Source organism: Dama dama, chromosome 18 (assembly GCF_033118175.1).
Source record: "Dama dama isolate Ldn47 chromosome 18, ASM3311817v1, whole genome shotgun sequence".
Lineage (NCBI taxonomy): Eukaryota > Metazoa > Chordata > Mammalia > Artiodactyla > Cervidae > Dama > Dama dama.
Genome location: NC_083698.1, coordinates 97,270,787 through 97,290,543, shown reverse-complemented (window position 1 = coordinate 97,290,543; position 19,757 = coordinate 97,270,787). Strand labels below are relative to the sequence as shown.

General features: G+C 36.5%; 1 protein-coding gene across 2 annotated transcripts in view; it reads right to left on the bottom strand.

Moving 5' to 3' along the window:
• TRIM24 (tripartite motif containing 24) overlaps positions 1-19,757 on the bottom strand; it is a 107,469-nt gene that overhangs the window by 40,584 nt on the left and 47,128 nt on the right. For both annotated transcript variants that reach the window (XM_061165885.1, XM_061165886.1), the window contains exons 3-7: positions 16,741-16,888; positions 11,302-11,434; positions 7,776-7,892; positions 4,759-4,873; positions 1,794-1,940 (exon numbers count right to left, since the gene is read on the bottom strand). In XM_061165885.1, the coding sequence (XP_061021868.1) occupies positions 1,794-1,940; positions 4,759-4,873; positions 7,776-7,892; positions 11,302-11,434; positions 16,741-16,888 (660 nt within the window). The remainder of the gene's footprint in view (positions 1-1,793; positions 1,941-4,758; positions 4,874-7,775; positions 7,893-11,301; positions 11,435-16,740; positions 16,889-19,757) is intronic.

Here is a 19,757-nt window from a genome sequence, read left to right as displayed (position 1 = left end):
ATTTTTAAGCATATAAAAGTCATTATTTAAAAAATAACCTGAGAAAACATGTCTATATTTATGAAGCATCGAAGCTGTAAAGGACAGAGTTGCATAGTACAGTGAATTTCAAATTTTCTTAGGATAAAAATCCTTCTAAATGTTTACAAGCAATCACAAGCTTCAGCTCTGCATTCGTCACAGGTAAATCATCTTACTAGCTGTATCTGCTGCCAGCGATGCAGCAAGGCCCGCCACAGTTCAGTGAGGCAGGAAGCTGGTGATACTGGTTCCTTACGCTTCCTTGTGTCTATTTTCTCCTGTGTGTGATACAGAGAACAGTCTCCCTCTCTATTTCAAGAGCTCATTGTGCAGATTAAGTAATCCTATCCTCTAACTTTACTGTTTTCTTACTATAATCACAAACAAAATAGTAGAATAAAATTAGAGAAACATTAAACTGATAAGGAGACTATCTGTGCAAATATGCTTTCTTATGTACAAATAAAAATATTCATTATGGGTCTAGTAGAGAAAAAGATAATTCTCTCACTTTCTCCTTTATCTGTGTTTTGTTTGACTTACAGGAAAATATAAGTAACAGAAAAAGTATGAACTGTATAGAAGCTGTTTTTCATTAGACTAATGAAGCAGTAAAAAAAGAAAAAGAGAAAAACAGCTCAAGATTGAGAGAACATATCATTGATAATTATAAAAGAAAAAAAATCTTAAGAGTTGAATGTAATTCATGATTAGGAACAGTTTTAGAAATAGTTACAAATCAGTTTTCTAGTAAGTCACTCAATATTTGAACCTAGTTTACACAAGTTTATCCTGAAATGCATTTCCTTATTTCAATATAGTCATAGAAAATTTCTTCCATAAAACAGAGTAGGTGAACAGAAAACAGATTTGGATGTCATAATTTGATTTCAAAACATAAATCTCTGGAATCTTTAAAACAAGTAGAGCAGAGTTTTTAAGAATGCCTATACAGGACTTCCCTGTGGCTCAGATGGGAAAGAATCTGCCTGCGGTGCAAGAATGCCTATATGGTGTGACTCCCACAGCTAAATGTCTTCTACATCCTTGCTACTAAAGATGTGGTCTACAGACCAGCAGCGTTAGCATCACCTGGGAGCTTGTCAGAACCACAGATCACATCTACTGAACCAGAATCCTCAGGTGATTAGTATGCAGTAAACACATTTTCAGTACCAAGGTTCTAGACTATTCTGAAAATAGTTGGACAAATGACAGCCACTTTTCTGTAGCAATGGGGTTGAAATATCCAGCACCATATATCACTGACAGGGTAAACAATGCAGTGTTGACAAGAGGAACAAAGCCTCTGGGTTTGGCTGTCCAAGTTGGAATTTTGAGTGGCCTTATGCGTGTTAATTCATGCTTTGGTTTCATCACTCATACAATGGGGGTGGATAGGTACACCCATCTCATAAAAATGATGCAAAGTTTTAAATAAAATATTACATGAAATGCTTAGAATTAAGTGCCTGGCACACAACAGGTAATCAGGAAATGTTTACCATTATCATTATTGTTAGTATTAAGTTCAGTTGTCACTAAGGGAAAATTTGGAAAAGAACAAAATAGAAGTGACAGTGGCAGAATAAATTGAAGACATACCTAAATCATGGGAGCTTAAAGATTTTTTAAAATCAAAATATTTTGATTGATAAAGATTAGAAAAAGGTAAAAAGCATTTAAGTATAGATTAATAAACATTTACAAATTTTGAGCATTCTAGTAACTCCACTGTATCTCTCTATATTAAACCACACAGTTGATCTTACCAGTCGCTTGCTATAAAGTAATGCTGTGCTGCTGCCACTGGAAACTGCCCATTTAGAAAAATGCATGACATGTTCCAACTGTTTAGAAAGTCCAGCCACTTCCTGCTGCTGTTGCATAAGTTTCATTCGATGATCTTTTGCAAGACTCTGAAAATAAGTTTCAAAATTAGTTTTGCATGTAACACATTTTAATGATTACCAAATTAAGATAACGACCACCTCTAAGAACCAAGTGACAATAACTTATCCCTAGGTACAAAAGATCACTTTCACTGAAGTAAAAATCATGTCTCCAGTGTCACAGTCACCCCAATGCTACCATCTCTGCTGCCCAAGGTCTTGTGTTGGGTATTACATATTCTGGGATTTAGGTTTCTGTTCATCCATCTTCCAGTATCCAAAAAGGCACAAAACCATGGATTAGCTATCTTTGTGACCCTATGGACTATAGCCCACCAGGTTCCTCTGCCATGGGATTCTCCAGGCAGGAATACTGGAGAGGCCTACCATGCCCTCCTCCAGGGGATGGTCTTGACTCAGGGATCAAACCCACGTCTCTTATTGCTCCTGCATTGACAGGCGGGTTCTTTACCACTAGTGCCACCTGGGAAGCCCTTTAACAAAAGCAAGTGCCCATTAAATTCAACACTAACAAGTAAAATAGGTGTACCACCCAACAATCTAGTAAAGCTACCAGATCACATGATTTACTCAAACACATGATTTCCCCTTTCAGGCACTCTTATCCTGATTGCAGCTACTTTGTGCCAAGTCACACCACATGGTAGACAATATTTATGCTTTCTATGTAGTAAGGAAAAAAAGGGGGAAGCATATAATTTTTGTCTATTGAAAACTGCCATGAACCAACTGATACAGTGACTAATGGAATGAATGCACTCTCAGAAAAGCCACAGAAAAGCACACTACAGAATTTTCTCCAAGGGAAGTACACAAACAAGAACATAGGTCAGTCCAGAGGAGAAGAAAGCCCCACTAAATGTGGGCTATTTTAAAGGTCTCTACCCCCACGGTCTCCTTTACCTGGCAAGAAAAGGAGGAGAAAACAGGACCTTTCACTGGCTCTAAGAAATGTTACGTAAAATTGCTATACTCCAATATGGAATTATATTCTCAACAGAAAAAGTGAACCTACACCCTGGCTTCAAATTTGGAAAATACATACATGCTAAACTGAATTAGAGGCTTCCCTGGTGGCTCAGATGGTAAAGCGTTTGCCTGCAATGTGGAGGACCGGGGTTTGATCTCTGGGCTGGGAAGATCCCCTGGGGAAGGAAATGGCAACCCACTCCAGTCCATGGACGGAGGGGCCTGGTGGGCTACACAGTCCATAGAGCTGCAAAGAGTCAGATATCACTGAGCAACTTCAAAATGAATTAAGTCATTGCAGTGACTACTAATGGCTTTGTTGTGTCTAATCTTAAGTTCAGAGATGATTTGCTAGGCTCTCTCTGACCACACAAAACCTAAGTGTTTCTTAAAGACATTCTAGAAAGAATAGAAATTCTGTTGACTTTTACAGATGTTGCAAATTGAGAATCAGAAGCCCAAATTTCTTGGTCTTCTATAGTAATAACTATTTGGCTGACTTTTTTCAAGTTATTAGAAAACACTGATTACATTTATTTGCCTTAAAGGAGGATCCTATGAACCAGGAGAAAGGGTATGAAGACTGACAAGAATACTTAAAAGTCACTGTAAAAATTGTAAGTCAATATATAAAGTTGATTTAAAATAATATTGATGACCAAGTTTACTTTTAGAGATTTGAAGATGTAGTCATCTTGTGTTCTTTCCTGGATTTTTAAAAATCAAGCGACCCTGATTAACAGTGAAATTTGGAAACAGCTACGGCAACGTGTGCACTATTCACTCTGAGAAAGCAAATCAGTGTGACATCTGATTATAAGTAGAGCTCTCTGACATCTTTTAAAATAGTTTAAATGCTTCTAGCTAAACAAACCAACAACCTCCCAATGCACCCTAGAACCTTGAAAATATAGTTACTATAAATGAGGTCTGATTCCTCCTAGCCAGAAAATTTTTTCACTATGTATTTGTTTCCAAAAGGAGAGAGAATCATTTTGGTCTCTGCTTCCTGTATGTTTGATAAACCACGGGAATGATCATGCTTTTCCAAGAGGAAGAGATCTTGCTGACAAAGACCTTACAATTTTGTCGACTATAGATAAAGAGGTTGAACTAACTTATTTCTATGAGCTTTCTTCCCCTTAAATCTTCAAACATTAGGATTCTTTTATTCTCTTCTTAATTTTCTTCTCTTCTCTTAAAATCCGTTTGTACCAATATATTAAAAGAATACCAAAATATCATGCATTAGTGTTGCATTAAGATACCATGTAGAAGTTGTAGCTTCATATTATTTGAGTCAAACATTTACTCTGGATCTTGACCTTTTATGTGTGTAAAAAAGCTGATTAAGACAGTAATATTTTTCTTACCTGCAGTGAGAAAAAACTATCCTAAGTACCTTGAGCATCACTCCCTGAGTACTGCTTTCACAATTAAGACTGTTGAGGGGAGGAGGCACAACCTTTTATCTAATTTCTCCTAAGGTTAAACGTATATATTTGAGATTTAAATATAGCTTAGGGTAACTTACTGAAAAACTTTGCTGCACTGCTTTGGGGACCCAAAGCTGTCAGTTCAATGAATCTCTAAAATAGTTCATCTTGTTTTAACATTTACCAAGCTCCTCCTGCAAGCAAGGCATTATGCTTTGTGCTATGAAGTAAACAATAAGGAGTAAGACATTCCTAGTGTATTTTAAAGTCATAAATGGTCACCTACAAGGTAGAGCCTAAAATATTACTGAATCACAAATAAAAACAATTGTATGAAAAAGGCTATGATTCTAAATTCACAAATACATAAGAAAACACTTAATACAATCACTACTTTTGTCCCATTAACAGTAACTTACCTCAAGCTGATGCAGTAAAGCTTTACCTTTTTTATTTATTTCTACCATCAATGTAAATATGGCAACTTTAATGTCCTGTTCCACCTGCTTCTGATTTTGATTTACTTCAATTATCCTGAAAATTAAACAAAAGGGGAAAATCTAAAATCTAAGGCATATTTGTTTTACAATACGCAATATTGATTTTCTAATGTCTAAATTAGACCAGAAAGTTTTCAGCTCTTAAAAGCTTGGCTGTTCCTAAGGGTCCTTCAGTTTAAATTGACTTTCTTAAAGATGAGAGAGCAAAAATATAATTCTTCCAAAAGACAGTCACTTCAGTTCAATCTTAAAAATGTATAAAACTGTAAAACAATGAACACATTTTAAGGAAATAATATTCAGAAAAATTATGATGACATGTGGAAAATTTCTCAGCCTGTAAGGACAGACAAAAAAAAAAAACTTATAAACAAGATAAGGAAAACCATGACTCTGAATTCTACTGTATTCACTGCAACTAAGAAGTAGAAAAGCTTAAATGTGTCACAATTATCTTAGTCATCTGAACTGCTGCCCATTCATTCTATCTGAATAAAAACCAAAAGACCATAATAATAGTTAGCTACTTTTAATAACACATTTGTCTTGAAATAAGCAGCCAAATAACATTATGTTTTTACATACCACCATACATTTTTTCCTTTGATCAGAGAAAATGTTTTCATGGAGATCAAGATGGATGAGAAAAAAAATACACAGCATCAAACCAGAATACCTTATAGAAGCAGATAAAAATGAGGCATCCACCATCAAACATTATGAGGTAAATAAAAGGCTTCATTTCTTCTGTCTGCTTCTCCCATAGTTATCTTCCAAAACTTAAGATCAAAGGGGCAGGGATTTTATTCTCTGTTGGAAATTCTTTTTTTAAAAATTATACTTGATTTACAATGTTGTATCAGTTTCAGGTATATGGTAAAGGGATTCAGTTACACATACACATATATGTATTATTATTATTCAGATTATTTTCCCTTATACATTACTACAAAATATTGAGTATAAGTTCTCTGGGCTATTTATTCCCTGCCATGTTGGAAATTCTTCAAGATAATTATTGAACATCAACATTGGCTATCGGATCAAGGAAGTAAACAACCTCAAAAAACAAACAAAAATCTCATGATGGTGGAACAGAATGAAAAAAGGGACAAGTAATACCATGTTTGCATATGAATAAAAATGAATTAATAGCGAAGCCAGTCCAGTAAATTTAACCTTTTTATAATCAAGTAGGCTATAAAGATATTAATAATTAGCAACTAATTCAAAATTTTAAATTCTTACCATTCAAAAAATAAAATCCCTCCATATCATAATGTATTATTTTTAAAAACTAGTATAAACTTTTAAAAAAAGTAAAACAAATTTGGAAAACTCACACTGTCTGATTTTAAGATTTACTATAAAAAGTTCTAGTCATGAAGCAAGCGTGGTATTAGCAAGAAAGAAAATGGAATGAATTGGAAAGTCCAAAATAATATTATACATATATAGTCAAATGATTTTCTACAGAGGTGCCAACGCAGTTTAACAGCAACAGGATATAGTCTTTTCAACAACTGGAACAAGGGTTGGAATAAATGGATATCTTTTTTTTTTTCTTTAAAGTAAACTTTGGCTCAGAACTCATACCATATACACAGTGAAAGAAAAAAAGTCAAAAGGGTGAATTTCATCAAGGGTGGATAGTTTATATATATATATATATATATATAATTAGTTATTTTGCAATTGCTACTCTTTGCCATTAGATGGGAAAAACTATCCTTATCATTCCATAAATATTCATTATATACTTCCCATTACTTAAATACAAAAATTTTAAACCCACCAGATATGTCAATTTTGCCAAATACAGTACTTGGTTGGAATATGGCAAAGAAAATAGTATTTGGTCAGCTACAGTTTTTATATGAAAGAGAAAGGTAAAATGAAATGAGAGCTAATAACAAAAGAATAATAAAAACTAAAAGACACACCACAGAGCTTTTATTACCACAAGGTATAATAATAAATAGATATAACAACAACACCACCAGGTTATCAAAAAAAGGTTAAATTATACTTAAAATCTTCTTTAAGAAAACCAGGTAAACCAAGGAATTCCTTGGAAAATAGTACCAAATGTCCCACCTAGCCATGCTGCAAAATGATCAGAGTAACAGATTGTGACAACTGATCTTAAGGAAGATGAACTGTAAGAGGCTGATCTATTTTTTCCCTGTGAACAGCACTGAAAACTCCTGCAAGGCCTCCCTTATTCAGGCTCTTTCTTGATCTTTTTAAGCAGTGACATGTTACTTCTGTGTGCACAACAACAAAGGAAAGGAGTCATGGAGTTTCACAGGTGTTATACAAATGTCAGTGTGGGTCCCAAGTGGATAAAAAGGGGTACCAGACAAATTCCCTCTTCTCCACAGAGGTCAGTGGTTTTCTCCCTCAATCACTGAACTGTAAGACATGGACAGCTGATGATTTGATTCCTTGGAGGACAAAAGTATAACAGGTAATATGTAGAAACTCTTTTAAGTATTGTACCTGTTAAAGAGTAAAAGGTATGTGAAACAGTTTTATAAGCCCTGTCTCCTGATGTTCTATGATATGTTCTTCTTCCTTAAAATAGCAAGTATTTATCTAATTGTTAAAATACTTTACAGTTTTTATATCCTGGCATTTCTTGGGAAATTGGAAAATAGCAAATAATTAAAAATTATTATTAATATTTACCTGATAAATGAGCTGTTAATAATAACAAAGTTTTTAAATTTCATGGCCGAGACTAATACTCTCAAACTTTCCAGAAATTCAAAGTTTCTGGACAAGTCTTATCAGCTCTGTGTTATTACACCCATCTGGCAACTCATTTGGATGTACTTCACCATGAGTTGAGCAAACTGTCTGTTCTTAAAATTAATATACTTAATACATTGTATATAAAGATGATTTAAATAATACCACAAATATAAATTTACCTGTTTTGGATCTGATTTCCTGTGAATTTTATATATTTTGTTTTTTCCATCAGTTTGGTGATTAGTGTATCTATGATCACTTTCTGATTCTGAAAAGCTTCTTCTATAAATTGGTATCTGAAAAAATAATAAGCAAATTATTTCACACAAATATGTCTGTCTAAAATGAGGAAAAGCCCCAAAGCAAACAAATAATAGAAGATTAAGATAATGGGTATGCTTAGTTGCTCAGTCGTGTCTGACTCTTTGCGACCCCATGGACTGCAGCCTGCCAGGCTCTTCTGTCCATGGGATTCTCCAGGTAGGAATAATGGAGTGGGTTTCCATTTCCTTCTCCAGAGGATCTTCCTGACCCAGGGATTGAACCTAGGTCTCCCACAATGCAGGGCCATCTGAGCCACCAGGGAAGCCCACTTGTATGATAATGGGTATAAAGGATGTAAACAATAATTAAAAAAAAATACCAAATATATCCATAGAAGGCAGCTTTTCCCTTCATTATCCCTTAAGAACAAGGGAGTCTTTATAGATATTACTAAATTAAAAGGACTCTTCTGATCCAACTTTTCACTATGACTATTTCATTAATTTCTGCATTGTATCTATCATATCCTTTTTGCTACTGACTTTGGGTTTAATTTACTGTCTTTTTTAACTTGAGATAAATGTTTACTTTATTTTTTATCCTTAACATAGAATATATGCATTTAATGATAATTTCCTCTAATCACGGCTTTAGCAGTATACCTCAAGGATACTTTATCATTCAGATAAAAATATTTTCTATTATCTATTGGAACTTCCTTGATGCTTTATTTAAACTGATTTCTAACTTGGGCTTCCCTGGTAATTCAGCTGGTAAAGAATCCTCCTGCAACACAGGAGACCCTGGTTTGATTCCTGGGTCAGGAAGTTCCCTTGGAGAAGGAAAAGGCTACCCACTCCAGTATTCTGGCCTAGAGAATTCCAGATTCTCTGCTTCCTTATTCAGCCTGGAATGTTTTAATTTGGAAACTTTTATCCATCCATGTTTATTATAACTACAAATATATTTAGAGATCTACCAACCTATCAAAGTATTATTAAATACCACTTGCTCTTTGTTCGTTTTTTCTTCTTTGGTCTGAGTTTAGACTAATTATTAATTTTTCCACTTCCTCTGTTATCATGATAATCATATTGATTTTTACTACTCTTTTAGTAACTACTTTCTGCATTAGAAAATGCATATTTTGACTTATCATCTAAGATTAATTTATATTTACTACCGTCTTCCTAAACAATGCTAAGGACATGAACTCCATATCCTCCTAACACGTCTGCTGTGTGACATATAACACACACCTGACACATACTAAGACATTATTGTCAAGTCAACACTTATTATGATTTACTCATACTTATTTTAACTACTACTCTTTCCATCACGCATCACCTACTGTTTTTCTTCTGCCTAAAGTGCTTTTGTGAGTATTTACCAGGGATATATTCTCTGTTTATTTTGTCTGAATATGTCTTTCTCATTAACTCTCATCTCTGAAGAATATGTTCACTGGGTATAGAATTTTAGTTTTATAGTTATTTTCTTTTTCAACTTCAAAAATATTACTTTACTTTTAAATTATCCCGCTGAGGAGTTATGAGGCTTCTAGAATATGAGCTAGATATCTTCACATTACAAAGTGCTAAGCCGTTATACTCTGCCCTCAAATGCTGCTTCCTTCCCATTCTCTCTCTCCTTCTTGGAGCCAAATTACACACTGTGTTACATCTTTTTGATCCATTTTACATCTTTCTGTTTATCATGCTAATTTTGATGTTTTCTTAATTTTCTTCCAGTTCATGAATTCTCATTTACTAGCATGTCAAATCAGCTCTTAAACCCTTTACTGAGTTAATCAGTTATTGTAATGTTAATTTCTAGACATTGTTCACATTGCCTTGTACCACATTGCCTAACATATTTGGTTATTTCTAATTGTGTGCTGAACCCATTTTGCCAAACTCATTATTAAATAGATTTGAGGTCTAGGGTGATGTCTTCTTCCAGGGAGGATTCACATTTTATTCTACCAGGTATCTTGAGGCACAAGCAGTATGATTTCAGTTTAATCCAACTTTAGGTACTGGTTAATTTGATTCTGCATTTTAGTTCTGGTGAGGAACTATTTACTAACTAGTTGATCTTTATCAAAATAGTGTCGACTTTCAGGATTCCAACGCAAGGCAAGGAGAAGCCTTTAGCCCTTGTGACCCCGGAACTCCAATCCCTGTCTTTTAGGTGTGAGAACTTGTTAAAAGCACCCTTCAACCTCTAGGCAAATGCTTCAAAGGGGAAAAAAGCCTGTACCATTCTCTGTCCCCACTGCAACCCAATCCTGATCTAGTAATTATTGTTGATGTTCAATCGCTAAGTTTGGACTGACTTTTTGTGACCCCATGGACAATAGCCTCCAGGCTTCTCCTGTCCATGGAACTTCCAGGTGAGAGTACTGGAGTGAGTTAATAATTCTTTATTACCAACTCTAAAATATCCATGGTTTCTATATTTTGTCCATGTTTTCTAGTTACCTTCACTGGTATAGTGAAAGTGAAAGTCGCTTAGTCATGTCTGACTCTTTGTGACCCCATGGATGATACAGTTCATGGAATTCTCCAGGCCAGATACTGCAGTGGGTAGCCTTTCCCTTCTCCAGGGGATCTTCCCAACCCAGGGATCGAACCCAGGTCTTCCGCACTGCAGGCAGATTCCTTACCTGCTGAGCCACCAGGGAAGCCCCTGAGTTACACTGGTATAAGCTCACTGGTATGGCTGGTCCAAATTACCTAGTCTGCCACTACTGGAAGCCTAGACTTTTTAAAGCCAATTGTATTTATATCAGCGTATCATAATCTTACTGTTTAATTCAGTTGTTGCTAACTCAAATGCCAATGGAGGACAGATGTAAAAGTTAGCTGTAGTAGGAACTATGATGAATTAGAGAAGTATGACTATTTTAAAGAGGACTAAAGTTAAGTCCAGTCAAATGCTGACATGAAAATATATGGCGCCTAGGGCTACAACAGATTCAATTTTCTTTAAAAACAAAACAAAAAACCAAAACGAAAGACTTACAAATTTTTTAAATGTAAAATCTCATCTACAATGCTGGCAACTAATTCTATATATTTTTAAAGTGTGCAGGCCAGTGGTTTTCAACTGGGGTGATTTTCCTCCCCAGGGCATTTGGCAATATCTGGAGACATTTTTAATTGTCACAATTGGGAGAATGCTACTGGAATCTAGTAAATAGAGGTAAAACACCATACAATTAAACACCATACAATGCACCAGATAGGCCCTACAACAAAGAATCACTTGGCTCCAAAGTCAATAACACCTAAGTTGAAAAATCCTTTAATAGGTCAACATACTGCTAGCCAAAGGAAACATTTACAGACTGCCATTTTGCTGTGATGCCAGCAGTCATCTAGTCCTCCTAAAGCTATATTATAAATCTATGCATATAATCAAAGATGCAGGTACCTATGTTCTTTATGTTCTAGTAACTGGCAATCCCGACATGTCAGTTTGTCACATGTTTCACAGTAAAGCTTCAGCTGCTCCTTCTTATGAAAAGGACAAAATACTGGTCGTTGACTGGTCACACCAACTGCCTCTGTAGAGACATGCGGGAGGGAGCAAAAAGAAGAAAATTAACATAATTAAACAGTAAATAACTATTAGAGTGTTCATTTAAATTCAAATCCACTGAGATGTAAAGGAGGTACACCTTCATCACATCACCATCACCACTAGGTTTCACAGACAGTAAAATATCAAGTAGTTTTTTCATTTCTGGAGGAAAAGATGAACTTTTCACTTTAAATGTTAACATTAAAATTAATTCATGAGAAAAAGAAAGTGTATAGCTTAAAAGATGTCTTATGAAAAGTTATGACCAACCTAGACAGTATATTAAAAAGCAGAGACATTACTTTGCTAACAAAGGTCTGTCTAGTCAAAGCTATGGTTTTTCCAGTAGTCAAGTAAGGATGTGAGAGTTGGACTATAAAGAAAGCTGAGTGCCGAAGAACTGATGCTTTTGAACGGTGGTGTTGGAGAAGACTCTTGAGAGACCCTTGGACTGCAAGGAGATCCAACCAGACCATTCTAAAGAAAATCAGTCCTGAATATTCATTGGAAGGACTGATGCTGAAGCTGAAACTCCAATATTTTGGCCATCTGATGTGAAGAACTGACTCATCATTTGAAAAGACCTTGATGCTGGGAAAGATTGAAGGCAGGAAGAGAAGGGGACGACAGAAGATGAGATAGATGGATGGCATCAAAGACTCAATGGGCATGAGTTTGAGTAAACTCTGGGAGTTGGCGATGGACAGGAAGGCCTGGAGTGCTGCAGTCCATGGGGTTGCAAAGAGTCAGACATGACTGAGCGACTGAACTGAACTGAACTGATGAAATAAAAGAAAAAAATCTTAAGAAATAGCCCAGATAAGTGAGTGAAACCAACTGGAATTCTCCTTATTCCAAATGTAGTTTTTGTTTTTAATGTGCGATGCAGAAAAATCTAATAAAAATGTACAAAAGAGGTGATGGAAAAATTATTTCCCCACTTTTGCAAAACTCCTAACAGAGGATACCCACTGACATAGAGATAATCATAAAATGTACATTATTACATTGTAGTCATCCACATACAACTTTTTAATTAGTTATCTAGGGTGGAGATAAGACCAGGTAATGCTTATGTTACAACATTAAATGGAAACGCAGAATACAAATAAATAAAATGACTGATTAAACAATACTAAGGTAAGCTGATAAAGGACAGAAATGGTATGGACCTAACAGAACCAGAAGATATTAAGAAGAGGTGGCAAGAATACACACAAGAACTGTACAAAAAAGATCTTCACGGCCCAGACAATCATGATGGCGTGATCACTCACCTAGAGCCAGACATCCGGGAATGTGAAGTCAAGTGGGCCTTAGAAAGCATCACTACAAACAAAGCTAGTGGAGGTGATGGAATCCCAGTTGAGCTATTTCAAATCCTGAAAGATGATGCTGTGAAAGTGCTGCACTCAATATGCCAGCAAATTTGGAAAACTCAGCAGTGGCCACAGGACTGGAAAAGATCAGTTTTCATCCCAATCCCTAAGAAAGGCAATCCCAAAGAATGCTCAAACTACCACACAATTGCGCTCATCTCACACGCTAGTAAAGTAATGCTCAAAATTCTTCAAGCCAGGCTTCAGCAATACGGGAACCGTGAACTTCCAGATGTTCAAGCTGGTTTTACAAAAGGCAGAGGAGCCAGAGACCAAATTGCCAACATCTCCTGGATCACCGAAAAAGCAAGAGAGTTCCAGAAAAACATCTATTTCTGCTTTATTGACTACGCCAAAACCTTCGACTGTGTGGATCACAATAAACTGTGGAAAACTCTGAAAGAGATGGGAATACCAGACCACCTGACCTGCCTCTTGAGAAACCTGTATGCAGGTCAGGAAGCAACAGTTAGGACTGGACATGGAACAACAGACTGGTTCCAAATAGGAAAAGGAGTCCGTCAAGGCTGTATGTTGTCACCCTTTTTATTTAACTTATATGCAGAGTACATCATGAGAAACACTGGGCTGGAAGAAGCACAAGCTGGAATCAAGATTGCTGGGAGAAATATCAATAACTTCAGATATGCAGATGACACCACCCTGATGGCAGAAAGTGAAGATGAACTAAAGAGCCTCTTGATGAAAGTGAAAGAGGAGAGTGAAAAAGCTGGCTTAAAACTCAACATTCAGGAAACTAAGATCATGGCATCTGGTCCCATCACTTCATGGCAAATAGATGGGGAAACAGTGGAGGCAGTGTCAGACTTTATTTTTTTTGGGCTCCAAAATCACTGCAGATGGTGACTGCAGCCATGAAATTAAAAGACGCTTGCTCCTTTGAAGGAAAGTTATGACCAACCTAGACAGCATATTAAAAAGCAGAGACATTACTTTGCCAACAAAGGTCTGTGTAGTCAAGGCTATGGTTTTTCCAATGGTCATGTATGGATGTGAGAGTTGGACTGTGAAGAAAGCTGAGCACTGAAAAATTGATGCATGTGAACTGTGGTGTTGGAGAAGACTCTTTGAGAGTCACTTGGACTGCAAGGAGATCCAACCAGTCCATCCTAAAGGAGATCAGTCCTGGATGTTCTTTCGAAGGACTGATGCTGAAGCTAAAACTCCAATACTTTGGCCACCTCATGAGAAGAGTTGACTTGTTGGAAAAGACCCTGATGCTGGGAGGGATTGAAGGCAGGAGGAGAAGCGGATGACAGAGGATGAGATGGCTGGATGGCATCACTGACTCAATGGGCATGAATTTGAGTAAACTCCGGGAGTTGGTGATGGACAGGGAGGCCTGGCGTGCTGTGATTCATGGGGTCGCAAAGAGTCGGACACGACTGAGCGACTGAACTGAACTGAAGGTAAGCTGAGGGGAATTAAAAATAAAATTAATGAACTAAAAATATGTGGAGGGCAACTAGATAAATTTAGGGATAAACACAAAAAGTTAAACTACTGTCTAGTTTATCAAAAAGAAGGGAAAACAAAATTCTGGAATAAAAGGAAAATAAATAACCAGACAGAGAAAGTTAGCAATGTATTAAAAGAATTTTAAAAGCACAATACAACAAGACCAAATGGAATGAATCCCAGCAAAGCAAAGATGGCTCAATACTGTCATAGCTTCCCTGTTCCCATCTCCTTGAGGTTCAAGTCATCTGGGCATCACAGTAGATGATGGGTAGTCAGACATCCTTGCTTGGCTTGGGACATCCTGGTTTGTGCCTGCTCTTCAGGAATAATTATATTATTATAGCACCTGATTTAGATAATTAACATGTCACCCATTTATAGGCTTCTTTTATTTATGAGGAATTTTGATTCTGACCCACAGTCATCCTCGTAGCCCTAAGTTGCATCATGATCAGCCCGGATGATTGAGAAGTCTGTAGAGAGCACCACATAAAGACAAGCCTCTCAGACTTTTTCATCTCTAGAGACCTATACTTCATTTTAGCTATTTATACCGTTTCACATATATCATGGTCTCACCCTAGATTTTCTATTGTCTGTTACTATTCCATTTCTGTAATCATAAATTCAAATATCCCACTCTAATAACCTCTACTTTCTAACTTTCCAATTCTTCAACTACTCTCATTATACCTCACTGATATCTCCAGTCCCTAACCACTTCTATCCCAACAACTTCACTTTCTTTCTACAGTTAAAACTCCAAATTCTTCATGTCAACACACGCCATTATCCGCATCATTTACCCCTTGGAAATCCAACTAAACTCCAACCATAAATAGTTCAATTCTTCTCCTCTATAAACATCACACTCCAGGGGACTGACAGAGGAAGTTTTAAGTGCTATATCAAATGCAACCTTGATGCTACCAAGTAATCTTATTTCCAAAGCTAGAGCTCTCTTTCAACTGAAGCTATTTCAAGTATCCTTCATGTCCCTTACCTTTTAAGTCCTTAATTTTTCTAATCTCTTTTTCAATAGACATTGGACTTCACAGAAAAACAAGTCTTTCTAGTACTAATCTATTAAATTTACCTGATACTATACCTGGCCTTTTCTCTTTTTTCTTCATTGGTGTTCTTGGAAATTATATCCCTTTTGCTGTGTCTCAGAACTCCTAGCCCCATCTTTTACTACACTTCTTGCATCTTACTCTCAGATACAATCAGTGTTCTCCCTCTGGAAATTTGTGCCATGTGCTTTGGTTTTCTCCACCCTTCTCATTTATGTGATGAACTTCTATTCACCTTTGAAGTCCCAGATGTGGCTTTCAATGTAAATCCTCAAGTCTACGTTTCGTACTCCTTTCATGTGCGTCTACAGAACTTATGAGGCTAAACTATGATCGCTAATCTTTTCATAGTCTTCATCATACTGATACCTCCTGGAGGGTGGGAAGTACCTGTCTTACTCACTCCTTCATCTCTTTAATCTAGCAAAGTTCCTAGAATATAGAATAGACATTCAAACCCTTCTTGACTCAGTGAATAAAAAGCAGTGAATTAATTTTTAAACAAAAATATATTAGTGAGCCGTAAAGATGAACGAAGAGCTGATAAATATTACAACATGGATAAAACCTGAAAACACTGAGGTAAGTGAAATAAGCCAGACATTGAAGGACAAACACCATATGATTTCACTTGTATGAGATATCTAGAGTAAGCAAATTCATAGAGATAAATCATAGATTAGAGGTTAAAAGGGGCTAGAGAGGAGAGGGGAATGGGTAATTATTATTTATTGGGTACAATTTATTTTGGGGGTGCTACGGAAGTTTTGGAAATAGTGGTGATGGTTGCATAACACTTTGGATACAATTAATGCCACCAATTTGTACACTTAAAAATGGTTAGAAAGTCAATTTTTAAGTTACATATATATTTTACTATAATGTATTAGTTTACATTATAAGCAACACAACAAAAATGCACAAACCATCATCACATAAACAGCAAAGCTTCTTTAGTTACCTACATAATAAATATCACGAAACAGGTTTAATATAAGAATATCAGTGAGAAAAAGAGTTGTAAAACTTCTTTTAACTCACCCACCCCTTATCATCTTAAAAAGAAAGAGATAAAGAAATTTTAAAAGCAACTTTTTTTAGTTATACATTCATACCAAATTAAGGCATTTATAGGAGGAGGGTTGTGAATAAATAATGCAGAAGAATTCTAAATCTACTCAACATTTACTTACCAACATTTACAAGTATTCAAGTTCAACTACAATAGACTTTCTTGTATTGAAAGAAAGAGTATATTTAATGTTTACAACTGTATCAAAACAAGTTAGTATGGGAAGGAAAGAATGATCTGGGAAGGACAGAGAAAAAATGAGATTTAAAAACTAATTTATTACCTGGAGATACTTCCTCTTTTTGTCTCACAGTGTGGTCTTTTGTGAATTTCACCCTTTGATGAGCTCTGATGCATGTCTTGCAGAGCCATTCAACACACTCCACACAAAACCCATTAGCTTCTGCATTGTCCTCACAGCTTGTACATACCTAATAAAAGAGACATGTCCCATCAATTTTTGAGAATAAAGAAAAGGTGGTCACACAACTAACCACACATAAATGAACCCATACTTACCAGAAGAGTAGTCTTAGGCAGGTTACTTAGAATGCTCATCTTAAAATAATGGCAATAACATGAATTTTACTAAGTGGTTATGAAGAATAACATGGGGGAAGTCAAACATTATTGGAATAATCACACTAATACGAAACTACAGATTGAAAAGTGCCATAAAGGAAAGGTATAAGAAGCTATAAAAACATATGATGGGCGAAAGTCATTTGTGAGTAGGGCTGAAGTGTTGGGGAAAGTGAGGAGACATCACCCAGGCAAGGCTTTCTCTGAAGAGATCATATTTGCACCAAGATAAGAAAGCTGAGTCATCAATTACTGGTGAAAGTCTTCTAGGCAGAGAGAAAAGCATATACCAAAGCCTCCAGCAAGAACATGGCAGGTTCAAAGAACTGACAGAAAGCCAGTACACTAAAGTGGAGAGATCAAGAGGAAGACTGGCAAGAGAAGGAGCTGATGGCAAGGCAGGCAGAGGCCAGACAATCACATGACACTTCTGGTCTTTGTCTGAAGAAGTCTCCTAAAAGTTTTTAAGTGATGTGGCCAAAAAGTGCATTTTTAAAATCACAGAAAGTGCACAACTGTCCCTGCAATGTAGAGACCAGACCAGAAAAAGGGCAAGTGTTTCTGCACAGAAGGAAGTAGGAGCCCTTTGCAGTGCTAGAAGTGGAGATGAATGAAGGAGATTTGGGAAGTAAAGCTGACTGGTTTGGAGGATGCCCTGGATATGCGAGATGAAGAGACAGCAAGGGCTAGTACCTTTTCCCCAGCTTGTATAACTGTGTAGATGTTGGCCCTATTTTCTAAGAACAGATGCTAAAGTAACACAACACATAAATAGTCCTCATAACACCATTTATGATTGGGAAAAAAATGTTTTCCCCTCAGTCAGTGGTTTACATTAGTCAAATTCTAAATACCTGGATAATACTTCTATAACCCAAACTTGCTCTTTCTCAGTTCTTGCCTTCCACCTTTCTAACATCATTTGATGCCACTCTTATGTCCTAGAAATAATTTTGATTCCTTGACACTTCCAGATCCTCTTATCTCCCAGATTGCCTCTTTGGATCCCACCACTACTCTTTCTCCTCTGGATTCTGTAAATTTTTGTTAGGTTTAAGGATTGGTCTCATCCACTCCCTCAGCTTCAACTATCATCTCTATAAGGATGTCACCTGAAACTTAATCTCTACATTCTGGAGCAAAAAGGAGTAAGGGATTTCTATACATACTTTTAGGGAAGGATGTCCACTATAAAAAGTAAAACTAAAAGCTAAGTGTTAAAGCATACCATACTACTGCTTATCTGAGAAAGACGCAGATGAGCTGGAATGACTTATTTGCTTAAATCTTTAAAATAACTTAGATTATAAAACAATATTAAAAGTGCAAGGATAAACCATAAAAGAAATCAAATGGTTAGCTGTAAGATAAGAGAAAAAATAGGGTAGGTGAAGATGGAGATAGAAGTTTGAGTTCCCTGAAAACATTCTGTGTCATAGATTTTTCTTTGGAACCAGTATATAAATATTTTATATGTAGTTTCACAAATTTCAAATTAAAAAAAAAAAAACTAAGTTCAGTTCAGTTTAATCGCTTAGTCGTGTCTGACTCTTTGTGTCCCCATGGACTGCAGCATGCCATCACCAACTCCTGGAGCTTATTCAAACTCATGTCCATCAAGCTGGTGATGCCATCCAACCATCTCAGTCACAGTCCACTCCTGGTCTCATTTTTCCTGACTGTATAGAGCTTCTCCATCTTTGACTGCAAAGAATATAATCAATCTGATTTCAGTATTGACCATCTGGTGATGTCCATGTGTAGAGCTGTCTCTTGTGTTGTCAAAAGAGGGTGTTTGCTATGACCAGTGCGTTCTCTTGGCAAAACTGTTAGCCCTGCTTCATTCTGTACTCCAAGAACAAATTTGCCTGTTAATCCAGGTCTCTTTTGACTTCCTACTTTTGCATTCCAGTCCCCTATAATGAAAAGGACATCTTTTTTGGGTGTTAATTCTAGAAGGTCATGTAGGTTTTTATAGAACTGTTGATCTTCAGCTGCTTCAGCATTAGTGGTTGGGGCATAGACTTGGATTACTGTGATATTGAATGGTTTGCCTTGGAAAGGAACAGAGATCATCTGTTGTTTTGAGATTGCATCCAAGTACTGCATTTCGGACTTTTTTGTTGACTATGAGAGCTACTCCATTTCTTCTAAGGAATCTTGCCCACAGTAGTAGATATAATGGTCATCTGGGTTAAATTTACCCATTCCAGTCCATTTTAGTTCATTGATTCCTAAAATGTTGATGTTCACTCTTGCCATCTCCTGTTTGACCACTTCCAATTTACCTTGTTTCATGGACCTAACATTCCAGGTTCCTATGCAATATTGCTCTTTACAGCATCAGACTTTACTTCTATCACCAGTCACATCCACAACTGGGTGTTGTTTTTGCTTTGGCTCTGTCTCGTCATTCTTCCTGGAGTTATTTCTCTACTGTTGTCTAGCAGCATATTGGGTACCTACCAACCTGAGGAGTTCATCTTTCACTGTCCTATCTTTTTGCCTTTTCATCCTGTTCATGGAGTTCTCAAGACAAGAATACTGAAGTGGTTTGCCATTCCCTTCTCCAGTGGAGCATGTTTTGTCAGAACTCTCCACCACGACCTGTCCATCTTGTGTGGCCCTACATGGCATGGCTCATAGCCCTAAAAAAAAAAACTAAAGCCCTAAACAAAACCATAAACAAAAGCAAAATGAAACAAATGAACCTGCCTA